This window comes from Stegodyphus dumicola, chromosome 4 (assembly GCF_044657685.1).
Source record: "Stegodyphus dumicola isolate Sdum_Otavi_A_Nest chromosome 4, ASM4465768v1".
In the NCBI taxonomy this organism is placed as follows: Eukaryota; Metazoa; Arthropoda; class Arachnida; order Araneae; family Eresidae; genus Stegodyphus; species Stegodyphus dumicola.
The window spans coordinates 154,387,568-154,401,246 of NC_140771.1; the positions used below are offsets into that span (position 1 = coordinate 154,387,568).

A 13,679-nucleotide genomic window follows, 5' to 3' on the forward strand; every position below is an offset into this window, starting at 1 on the left:
CTGCAAAAAGAATAAGAACACAGCCACAGAATTTCACATAAAATGACAACTCAAAACATGTAACAGCATCAAACCATCAAACTTAACATTTTCTCCAGAGTAAAGATAATTTTTATACAACAAAAATATGCCGAAATGAAAATTCTTTTTAAAAAGTACCTGAAAGAGCAGATACTATGTAAAAATCATTTTTAGCATTTTATAGAAATGATAAAAAAAATAAAATTGTACAAAAATGCTCATATAGAAAAATACTTTAACCAATTTTCATTTAATTCAAATTTTGCAACCTTTACGGAAGAAGCAGCATAATTTAATTCATATCTATTGCCAAGGAATGTTTGTTTTTGCTAGAACTTATATTCAAGTAAATTGCCATTAATAATGTATCTAAATTTAGTCATTGTTTCAGCATAACATTGAAAATCCCCACACATTTGACTGCTATAGAGAACTTAAAATACAAAAAGCCTAATTACTTTAGAAATTAATTCACTCCAAAATTCCATAACACCTTTCAGTAGCCCATTTAAATTCCACTCTTTCTCAACTCAACCCTTAATAAACTACTCAAAGCACATAGAACACGCACTGTTTAGAAACAACAGAAATGCAAAGAACAGCCTCAACCTTGCTCTGTGCTCAATGGCTGATGTATGGTCAGATGACCTGCAGCTGCACTTGATGGTCACTGGAGAACTGAAACACATTTTCAGACACATCTACTCACACACACACATAGCAGTAGCTGGCCATTGATGAAATGGCATTTTAAAACTAGGTAATCTAGAGAAATATCAAGTGGTTTCAGACACCAGAAATCATCTTGTGTTCAAACAATAAAATATTTTGCTAACTTATATATAAATCACTTTTTTAGAGTATAAGAGAAAGTCCGGAGATAATATATATAACAAACGAGGTTGGCAAAAGTATGGTAAAAAAAACTGGGAGAGAGGGGAAAAAATTAGGCACATCAGCAGCTATTTATAAAATTTTACACGCAATTTCATTATTTTGATGTTAACTTTTTCAAGATATAGAATATCTGAAAGAGTATAGGTATCCATCCCAGAAGGTTGCCACTAAGAAAAGTACAATAAAAACTGAAATTATTTTTATTGAAAATATTAAAAATAATCCAAAACTTGACATATTTTAACTAAAAACTATGAAAAGTCTACTATCTAGATTTAGAAATCCTTAATATTCACAAAACGTAAAATCCCAGAATTGAAAAGAACTGTTTATTTTGTTATAGAATAAATATGATAACAGGAAGACAGAATAATATAACTCTGAACTTATTAAATAAACAAATAAATTCAAAATAAAATGCAGTTTTTCATCAGATCATTTTTATGAGGCCTGCTTTTTCCAGCAACAGTAAGACATAAAAATTCATAATACAAAAACATTTTCAAAACACTATTTGTTTAGTAATATAAAAAGCAGATTTTACTTTTTTTTACATTGATTTTCAATGCTATTAAATTATTTGCAAATCACCCAAACTTTTAAACACACACACACACACACATATATATATATTCAGCTTTAGATTAAAAAATAAATAAACCTGTTGTGCCAATTCTCTAGTTGGAGCAAGAATTAAAGCTTGACACTCTCGTACCCCAGTATCCATTTGTTGTAAAATAGCTATGGAGAAAGTTGCTGTTTTTCCAGTACCAGACTGGGCTTGAGCAATAACATCAAGACCTGAAATTGAATCTTTGATATAGAACAGAGACTGAAAAAATTGCAGTTTATATAAGTTACAAAAAAGTTCCTAATAATAAAATTAATGAATATTTCTACTCTGACATTTAGATATTAATAATTAAATCATACTTAAGGGATACTGATCTCAGACTATCACACAAAAGGTGAGATTCAATGACATGTTTATTTCCTGCTACATTTTGAAAATACAAACTGGGAAAGAATGCTGCTTATTTTCTCCAAAAAAAAAAATTAAAAGTAACAAAATTAAAACTATAATTGAATATTTAATACTTCCTTCCGCACAGTACTTGTTAGCATCTATCTATACGCACATACCTACTAACTTCATAAGAAACACAAAACACTGATTAATTGCACTGGGAAAGGGAACTTACCATAAAAATGGGAAATCACTGATTATACAACTTCCACTATTCCTGCTGGAGGCACAGAAAACCGTGTTATGAATATCAGCTCTCCTCTTTTACCTAAGCACAAACCTTCTACTGCATTCACCATCATAAAAATGTTTTGACATTGTTGGGCAAGCTCAACAGAACTTCAACCAATGATTAAATTCTTGTTTCTTTGTGCTAACTATCAACTCAATAATGAGTTAATTTCCTCATATTTGAATGTGTGTCATATAAATTAGCCCATTTTATGCAACATTCACAATTAACTGAAAATTCATGTATCCACTGTAGTTTTGGACTATCACCAACAAACAGGATATACTGTAATATGTTTAAGGTGCCAGAAAAAAGATTTTTTTGAAATATTTTTCTTGATTTCTTAAAAATGAAGCACATTCATTCAAAACCACTGAATCTTAAAACAAATGAGTTATCTTACATTCAGATATGACAGAATGACATGTACCCAGAGCTGTGGAGTCAGGCAGACTTTTTGGGTAAAAGAAGTCGGTTGGAGCTAGTCACTAAAAACACATTGACTCAAGACTCGGTTTTGGGGGACAGTTTCAATTTGAAATGAAATTAAAGTAAATTGGAAAAAAAAAATTACGGAGTTATTATTTTTTATGGACTATACTAATATTTTGTTATTTTATATTTGATTGACATATTAATAAATATAAGGGAGGAGGATGGATGCAATATCTACCATTATTCATTAAACTGATTCATTTAGTTACTTCTTCAGCTCATAGATGGCATTATTGTAGCATAATTCACAAAAAAACCCATTGCTGCAAAATGCTACAAATCTCGTTAATTTTAGGCAAGCAGCAATGACTCTCAAAAGTCATGCCATTCTTAGGCAAGTAAGAAAAGGAGCAATTATTGATCAGATAACCCTTATGTTTTACTACCAGAAAGAATGTGGAATGATCTTGCAGAATTGGAAACTCTTCTTTCTACACCATATATAGCCACAAAAAATCTACAATCTGAAGAATTAACACGAGGCTTGTTTCTGTGAGAATGGAAAAATGTAATGTTTGTTCTTTCTAAAATGGGATACCTTATTACAGAAGGAATCATTTCCTCAATGAAGAAAAGAGAAACTAAACTGCTAGACAGTGAGATCTTGCTCGGTTCAATATATGTAGATCCAAAACACAGAACTTTGTTGAATAACAAACAAATTAAAAAGGCAAAGAAAGCCATCTATGAATTTTTACTAATAATGAAATTATTCTCAGAACAACTAGTGTATCAAATTAAGACAGCCTGCAAACACTGCAACTAAATCTCTATCATCTTCTTCCATCGATAAATTCAATTTTGAGAAATATTTGGATAATACTGAAAAAGGCTAAGCAAAGCAAATGAAATGAGAACCAAGAGACTTTAGATATAAAAATTAAAAACACAAATAAGATTTCGACTTGAAGAAATAGAGGAATATGATCGTTCTTGCAAGACAATTTTTTAGAACAAACAAATCTATCCTGAAAAGTTAAAAGTAGTAGCCCTAACAGCAACAGCTCTTCCTGTTCTTAAGTTTATCAAAGAAGATCTTGCTGAAGATATACTGGTTCTTAGAAATTACTAATGCTGGTTTTTCCATTCCATAATAATGCTAATTAATTTAAATAATCTGCTATGCCACCTTTTTCCCCCTGTGCCATTTATTACTTCTTTCATATTAACAAAAATAACCTATAACATATGTATATATGATTACATACATATGAAGGAATCAAGAGTCTTTCTTTGTTGGGTTTTTCCCTATTAAAGGGATATTTCTCTGCGGCAAGGGGCGAAATTAAGGTACTGGAGCATTTTTAGTCATGCCGCTAATTAAGCGTCTAATTGGCTGATCGACTTGCGAATTAAAAATTTCGAAATTTCAAGAAAATTGGATGATTGGTTCCCAAATTACGAATTTTCCTTAATTAAACTAAATGAGTCGGAAAAATGCACCAAAAATATGTATCTCCAGATCTAACAGACCGATTTCGTTCAAATTTTGAACTTCCCGCATGCTCAAATGAACGTTAGCGTCGATTGTAAACTGTTTTGCTAATTAGGAGCCTAATTAGCAGGTTCATTAAAAAAGCGCTATTAAAGTTCCAGGAGTTGGACATTCTCTCTACAGACTCCACAGCCCTGCATGTAATGGTCAGCAAGATTTTGAAGAAATGTTATTCCATTCGGAATGCATATTAATAAAAAGTACATAAAATGAAAATGTTCAAATGCATAAATGTCCTAAATAATCAACTGATGAAAGACTGTACAATACATCTACCAGATACATTCTGTAAAATAAATGAACATAAAAACTTATTTGATCAATAAGGATAACAAGTGAACTGGAGCATGCATTGGAGCAAACAGAAATAAATATAAACATTCTTAGAAATCATCACTTACAATAAAATTTAAGAGCTTTCATAGTAATTTTACACAAAATTAATTTGTGGAGAATTTTCTGAGGGATATTGATACGCAAAAAGAAACTATGAAAACTCTCATACAGAGTCTAACTATCATGCTGCACAATATTTGTGCTCAGCTTTTAGTGGACCTCAGAAACTGTAATATAAATACACTAGAAAATACTATTACAACCATGGAGGTAAGAAAGGAAGGAGTGGCCAACCGGCACTAGAAGTGAAGCACTGCTTTGAAGCTTCGGTCACCAGATGGAGTGTTCTTTGGTTACATCCAGAAGCTCGCCTGACCGTGTTCTGATAGTATTTCGACACACAATAGTTCCATACAAATCGAAAAAGGGATACTTTCGCATGAAATGAACATTCATAGCGTGATGGATAATAGCAATTTGTATAGTTTAGTGACATTTACGCAAAAATCACATCTTTGTTATTTTTCGATAACTAACAACAGCGTGACTTTGATTATGAATTTGTTTCATAAAATTCTAAGCTGTTGAACTACAAAAATATAGATTTTAGCAAAAATGTTATGCTTAAAGAATGAAAAATACCTTATAATACCTTTAAAATTGTATATGTCTTTCGATACCCTTGATAGAGTATTTGCTACTTTTATTTTATGTTCCAAACACCAAAATGTTTTAAATAAAATTTTTTTACATGCATATATTATTGTAACATGTAAAATTTTTTAGAGGAGAGGCTTTACTGCTGCTATTTTTAAACTCATCATTTTAATTTTATATATCTAAAAAATAATCCCTTTGGGCTTACACGTTTTACTTATTTGGGTCAATTATAAATAAAATATAGTGAATGCACAGAAATTAAAGATTTGGACATGCCAGAAATGAAAAATAGGAAATATGTATGGGTATTTATGCATGTGCTTGCAAAAAGCATGTATCTGCCTTTAACAAAATACATATATATTCATTAAATTATTTATAAATGTATTTGAAATGAAGAATTTATTCACTTATAAACAACTCTAAAAGTACCGTGAAGAAATCTAATTATTAAATGTATCTAATTTATAATGATTATAAATGCTATCTAAATATATAATAACCTTAATATTGAATTGTAAACATAAATTGAAATCCTGTTGACAAATACGTTATAAAAATATTTAAGCAAGAATTGTTCGTATTGTAAAGCAAAGGCTACGAGATGCGCACTTAAGAACGTAATAAAGAGTTTTGGAATATGTATTGTTGAAATGAAGAGTAAAAAAAATCTGATAAGTATAATTAAAAGAATTATTCCTCTTACATTTTATAATAACTCAGTTACAAGTTTTAAATAATACTTTAAAAAAAAACTTATTTTATTCCCTTTCAGAAATGTTCAGAGAAAGTCAAGTACTATTTAAAGTATTTTGCTAATTCCTAATAATTCTCTAATTTAAAATGAACCGAATAGAGCATTAATTATAAATTGACTTACATTTTTCGATTTAAAAGATGCCTCAGAAGCCAAAAAATCATGTCATATTTAAGAAAGTATTTTAAAAAGAAGCTCTATAAATAGAAAAGAAATAATGCATAATTTTAATATTAATAATACAATAAACTTCGATCTTAATTTTTGTACCTTAACCGAATAAAATCAAATTACCTTAAATTTTTGAAAATATTTCATTCAAATTAAACCATTCTGAGAAAACTGTTCTGCAAAAAGTATAGCATTTAATTCCGTTCAGGCTGAAATGTTGTTTAAAAATATGTTGTTTTCATGTACTTAGGACTCTGAAGTGTTGTAGAAAAAGAAAATATAAACATAATTACAAAATATTTACATCCGATTGTGTCAAAACCCATTGAACTTAATGGTAAATGACCCAATGTTTTGGTCACCACATAGGGATCGCCAGTGCTTCAGAGCAGGGTACCGGAGAAACCTGTTTAGGGCCACTCCATCTTCCTTCCTACCTCCATGATTACAACTAACAATAAAGCACCACCATGGCAATACTAAATAGAATACTGATTATTCAATTTGACATCTAAGGTATAATTTTAAAAACACAACTCCAGATGGACCAACCTTAAATACACCAACACTAAGCTTAATTTATCCTTCCTCTATTCCTCCAACTTTAATACCCAAATTTCGTTATGAACAGATATACAAGCACAATACATACTCTGGTCATGAAAATTAACCCCTTCTTGGTTGGATTTTTTTTTCAAATTTCTGACCCCCCCAAAAAAAGCCTTTTGTTATTGATGAAAATATATGTTGTATCCTAAATTCAAAATATTTTTGACGGTAAGCAGTTTTTGATGGACCTACAGGCGATCAAATATGTAACAGCCTGCACACCGATCACCAGTTTTCCCTGCAATGCACCCAAGTTTTAAATTTAAAAAAAATACAATGTGATACTATATTTATTAACTCTATTGTTTTGATGTGTTTCACATAGACATCTACATAAAAATAATTATTAAAATCATGTAAAAAATGCTTTATGAAATGGTTCTCCAACCTTACTGTTAAAGCACGTTTACAACCTGCCTCTGCCATGGACATCAAAACTACATTTATATATATATATATATATATATAAAGAAAAGAAAAAAAGGCAATGATATAAAAATATTGTGAATGTTTTTTTTAAAATTATTTTAAATTCTAATAGATATTCAAGGCATAATAATTCTAATAATATCGCACAGATATTCAAGGCAGGAAATCTCATTACGAAAAAACTAGGACCAGCCTAGTTCTTCGTAGTCTCTCTTAGCAATATTCAGAAATGCAAAAATAATCATGGAATTTAAAGTGGCATATTCAGTTTCAACAATGGAATTTTTCACTTTGTCATGTCATGGCGATATTACAGGCACAAAAATGCCAACCTAGAAGGGGTTAAAGAATAATCAGAAAAAATATGCTTACTAAGTTAATGTTGACAAATGCTGTAATTATTTACGTTCATTAAGTACTACTGAAAGCAAAATTTTACTTCTGCCAGTATATTAAGTGCCGGAAATATGTAATGATTGAAAATGCGATGCGAACTGGACGCATGTTGAAATTCTGGTATGTAGTGTTGTTTGAAGTGAATATGGTTTACCAGAGTGATCAATACTCAGTAGTTATGACACAAAGGCATCACTTAAGTGAAGGTCAAAAGTGGCGAATAATTGGTAGAACCGAGGGAAGTTAAACACAAATGGAGGTCACCCAAGATTTAAATATCCCTCAAAGTGTTATATCAAGAGTTTGCAGCCTCTTTTTTACGCACATCACCAGTCGATAAACAACCTTGTTCAACCAACCAAGAGCACCAACTGAACCAGAAGACCGTTTTCTGTTGATGGTGGCTTAAAGAAACCGTAAAACAACTAGAAAAGATTTCCTTTTAGACCTTCAGGCTACCACAGTAACTCGGATTAGCTGAACTACTGCTGTATGAAGATTTAACAAGGTTGGATTGTATGCAAGAAAAACAAAATTGTGTCTCACTAAGTTCAGCTTCTAGAGGGACCCGTTTAAACTTTCAGAGGGGCCAGTTCAAACTGGAGCCAGCGTCGAAGACAAGACGACTGGCCTGAGTATTGTTTACTGAGTCCAGATACAAATCCAGTGATTTTAGATGTGTTTTGATCTGGAGAGAGGAAGGAACACACAACTTGCCTTCCCTTGTCTGTGAAATATCAAGTTTCACACAACTGCAGTTTAATCGTTTGGGGAGGAATCATGACAAATGACTGCATATCTTTCAAGGAGGTTCTATTACCACTTGGAGATATGTGGACAAGGTATTGAAATTCCAAAAACTTTTGCTAATGGACGACAATGCTCAGCTTCAATGAACATAAATACTTGCAAACAGACAATACCACTCAAGTGGATTGGCTACCTTACTTACCCGAATGAGCGAAATACCCTCAATATGCGGTCAGGTCGTAAATTTAGAACCCCTTTTTTCACGGGAGGGGGGAGTAGGGGATAATCCGGATCCTGCTCTTGAGAAAATGTGGGGGTCATTTACACATGTAACTTCTCTACATTCAGTTTTATACAGAGCAAAATACAAATTGAATTCTTCGAATGAATGCAATTTTGTACAATGAAAATGTATTACTTAACGATAAACTGCAAGATAAATAACATCTTTTTTAAAACCATAGGTGTAGAAAGACAGATATTTGTTACACAAATGAATTTGTAGTAAATATTGAGTTTTTCATTTCGAATGCTATGTTCCATGTATGCGAAGTAGCTGAGTATGTGAGATAATAGTCATAACCGAATGGCTTTCAACCTTTTCACGGCTAAGGACTGTTTCTCAATTACATTGTGGTCGCTACTTTTTAGTTAATTTTCTAATGACATATAAGCAATAACTGTTTTTATTTGAGACTTATGAATAAAATAACGCAAACTAGACTGCAGAAAATTCTTACGAATGAAGTTAAATAATACTGAAAAATACATTATTGATGTACTTTTGTGTTTTATATGTAGTAGTATTAACTACTACTATAATCCTTAAATTATATATATCTATGTATAGGTATATATAAATGGAAACAAAAATAGAACAAGGTATAAAATATCTTTATTATACAATGTTCATTACCATACGTATATTTACGTAATATCAATATAAATAGTTAGGTTTTGTACATATATAATTTATTTTTATATTTTGTATTAGATTCAGTATTGTACAGTCAAAAGTCGTTAATTTGGACACCCATAATTCAGAATGATCTATAATCCGGACATCAAAACTAAAAACTTTCTGCGCATGCGCCGCGTTGACACATGCGCATAGGCGTTTACGCGTGCGCGTAAGACCTTTTACGACTGCGCATATGAGTGTGCGCAAGTGCAGAATACGTTTTCGCGTGCGCGTTTTATGTACAATGGACGTATAAGCTAAAATTATCTAATTATCTATTTCAGTTAATGTTGATGATTGCGTGGTTCCTTAATTTTCGAATTGGATCCGGCTTATTATTTTTTGCAGACTAAGACCAATTTTATAAAAGTAAGCTTAAACTTTCGATTATATCAAATAGAATTTCCGATATATATTCGTTAATATGTAAAGGATCTAAAGCGAAAGTATGTTTTGAAATCCGAAATCTGTTTATCAATTTCACCAGGGCAGATGTTTTTATTTTATTTGGCTTATAATTCCTTACCAAATGTAGTATTTCATCTCGATATGCTCCGTCTTTGATATGATTTAAAACAAGTTCTTCCTCATTATAATTCGCTTTCGATAGCGAAGAAAGTGACAGAGGTTATTGAAAACGAAAAAATTTCGATTGACAAATTAATCGGTGTTCTAGACACAGCAATTATAGGACTTGAACAGCGGAACTTTGTAACTGAACAAGAAATTATGTCTGTTTAATAGAATTAAAGAGAAAGTTCACATGAAATGAAGAAAAACTTAAACAACTTACATTGAAAGAAATGTTTAATAAAGTAAACAAATAAATATTAAGCTTTTTGTTTATGCAAATTTTGATACCCTTTAGATCATAATTGTTCTTTATTTCATAAATTACGGTTTCATATTTTTAATTTTAGAATTTCTGCATGCCATCTTACGAGATTTAAACTGATGATCTATAATCCGGAAAAATCGATAATCCGGACGAGTCCGGATTAACGACTTTTGACTGTATACGTATCTGAAGTTTAATTTGTTTTCTTTTTGGGTAAGTGAGAAAGAATTGTTAGGGCCTTCATAGGGATTACATTATATACAATCAGTTAGGATCCGACTTTTCCTTTCTTTTAATCATTATATATATTGAAATACTACTTGATAAGTATACATAAAATATAGCAGTTTTTTAAGCTACTTATTTATATATCTATTGTTTGATCTGGTTTGTTTGATTATAGCAAAGCATTCGACGGTTATTTGCCTAAGGGTAAGGGTGCCTTGTGGAGAACTTTCTAAGCAAAATTGACTCTTATGCACGTTACATGTGGGGAAAACCTCGAAAACGCCAATACAGCCATCCCCTTCGATCAGGATTCGAACCCCGGATCGACCTGCCAGAGTTCAACGACTTTACAGCTCAGTCGCTAGTGAGCCCCCCCACACACATACATTAAATAGTATTTACATGTCATTTATAAAGTATAATTGAGTGCAATTTAATCATAAAGAGTTAGAAAATATTCTACGGAATTACTTCACTTCGTAGACTTTTTGTTAAGCTTCACCATATTTCTTAAAGAGAATCTGAATGCTAGTTCCATTCCCAAGCTGTTTATGTACCTTATTTGAATTATATTTAGAAAATTATTTCACTTGGTTATAGCTGAAAATACAGTTTTTTTATTGAAGAATTTAAGGGTAAGAAGAGAATTATGCCCTTTTCTAATTATTCTTGAAGCATTTAATTTTTTTTTTTTAAAAAGCGCACATTAATACGGATCACTTAACTAAAGTGCTCGATACAGGACAGATTAATTAGCTACTAAATTTTGATTTTCGTTGAGTAAAAATGAATTCATCTGCATTCTATAAGAAAGTAAATATTCAAAAAATGTTTTTCCCCCCCTATTCTCGCAGTCACAATATTTTTCTTAAATATTCAGCTAATTCATATTCAAATATTCCAATCCATTGCAATAAGTAATAAATCGATACAGTAAATAAATTGCCCTATTGCATACATTTGAAATACTTATTCTCGTAATAATAGATACGTATGTGTTATTCTCTTCGTAATTTTCAGTATATATATTTATAATTAAGAAATCTTTTGAAAGCAGCATCAAACAGCTGTCAAAGTTATATTTTAAAATTATTATTTAGAAATGCGCTTATAATGGTTTTTATATTTACGAAAGATACTTCCCGTTTACTCAGGCTCACTGTATTTAAGTCGATAGGACCAATTGAATGGAAAGATCGATTTTGTTAATTCATTTCCAAGTTTCAAATCGGATGAATGGACTAGCGAATAAAATGGTACATTAAAATACGGTCAAAGGTTTCATACTTTATCTTATGAAAACAAAATATCAGAATCTAATTAAATGTTTCACTTATTAGAAAAATACAAAATATAAATATTTGTGAATAAAAAGAAATTATCTTTAAAAAAATAAAAGAATTACAAAATATTGCAGAAATTACATAAAATAGCGAATAAACTTATTCGGCACAAGCTTGCTAAATGTAAAACAGATTGTACAGTCAGAAAGCTCGCCTTGTCACACTGTTCATCGGGTTTAAAGATTATTCAGACTAACGTGCGAAGTTCAGTGAATAACTTGTATTTTCCTTTAAATGTATAAACTAGCCAAAAAAATTGAGCACCTGACAATTAGATGCAAATTTAACAGATGGATTGAAGGAAACCTACTGCAACGTACCACTTTGTGTAAGCATTTTCGTGGATTTCCTTAAGGTATGTAAATATGAGCCCATTTTCCTTAGAAAATTCTCCATGAAATCATGCCTAGCCAACCCTCATATGTTTTGCCATATTCAAACCAAAATCACTCTTAAGATGATTAATTAATTAGTTTTACCTCATATGTTTTGCCATATTCAAACCAAAATCACTCTTAAGATGATTAATTAATTAGTTTTAAGTTAGATGATACGAAGCTTTTCAAAAACTAGGATGCTTTCCGTAAACAATTAGTATTAATAAGCGCTGTTCAACTGGAATTGGATTGGATTATTTGTTTATAGCAGTGCTTTTCAGCCGACTTACATGTACCTGTATGTATTGCTCAGAGGGGGTGGAAGGAAATTCCTGAACGAAAACAATGTAATAATGAAATGTTAATAAACAAATAAATATAACTTTTTGTATCTTATGTAATTTGTCTCCATTCTGATACCATGTGCATCCATTATTTCTGATATACTGATACTGAATGAAACCTAAAAACACTTTTTTTTAAAAATATATCTCCCCTTATGATCCCTGACACAGCCATTTACCTTCCCCTTCCGTAATTAACGTCAGTCTCCTGCTCTTGACCGCATTTGCCAAGCCACCGAATGAGCATCCGTAGGACGCCTTATGGCGCTGAATTTCCGTGCGGCAATTTCCTCTCCCAAGCCTTTCAGGATTTGAAAAGTGCACTGGTGTGCAGTTCCACAAGACTTGATCAACACATCTATCAAATCAAGATGTGAGATATGCATATCTATCCAAGGTGACCATATACCACATAAAAAAATTAATTTTCACAAGAGGCGACATAATTTTTTCATAAATTTGGTTTCAATTTCAATATTTCAGAAATAATCAACTGACAAAAACTGAAATTTATGTTAACTTATGCCTTTGTATAAATTTATACTAATAATTTTTCATTAAATATCAGTTATGCTTTCTATCATTATCCTTTAATTTTAATGACTAGTGTACATTGGGTACTTCCTTATTACAATGGTCCTCAAAATTTAATTGCTAATCAATCAAAATGAAACACATATCAAGGTATAAAAACACCTGCCCAATTATGCCTAATTAATGCATTTATGACATGCAATTAGATTTTGCAGCAATGCTTATGTTTGGCTTTAAGTGGTACCCTGTTAAAAATAGGAAATATCCCCTCTTATTCCAGATCCACATGACTTCCTAGCATGTACCTAGAAAAAGAAATCTCATTTAAAATTAGCTATTAAGCTGAACCCGACAGACTTGGGAAACAAAATGAAACAGCACCTATACACACGAATAATATATAATTTAGGTTCATTGGTTCATTCAAAATTGTCAATGACATTATTTAACAAACAAATGTTAAGGTTTGTAAATTAGTTACTAATGACTATTACTTTTAACACACGAAACACGGCTATTAAGATTATAAGGAAACAGAAAATGATCATACCTCTTACACATGGCATAATTGCTCTCTGCTGAATAGCTGATGGCTTCTCAAAACCGTAAGCATAGATGCCACGCAGAAGTGGCTCATGTAATTGCATATTATCAAAATTATCAATAACTTCTTCCCAATTGCTCTGAAATAAGGTTTAAGTATTCTTTTTTTAGTTTATAACAGAAAAAAACTAAACTTAATATACATAAAAATATTTCAATATATTACAGTATTCGCA

The 13,679-nt window shown here is 31.1% G+C and overlaps 1 protein-coding gene across 1 annotated transcript in view; it reads right to left on the minus strand.

Moving 5' to 3' along the window:
* LOC118197938 (eukaryotic initiation factor 4A-I-like) overlaps window positions 1-13,679 on the minus strand; it is a 72,440-nt gene that overhangs the window by 43,440 nt on the left and 15,321 nt on the right. The window contains exons 3-4 of the mRNA XM_085815622.1: window positions 13,451-13,583; window positions 1,580-1,719 (exon numbers count right to left, since the gene is read on the minus strand). Coding sequence (XP_085671748.1) covers window positions 1,580-1,719; window positions 13,451-13,583 — 273 coding nt within the window. The remainder of the gene's footprint in view (window positions 1-1,579; window positions 1,720-13,450; window positions 13,584-13,679) is intronic.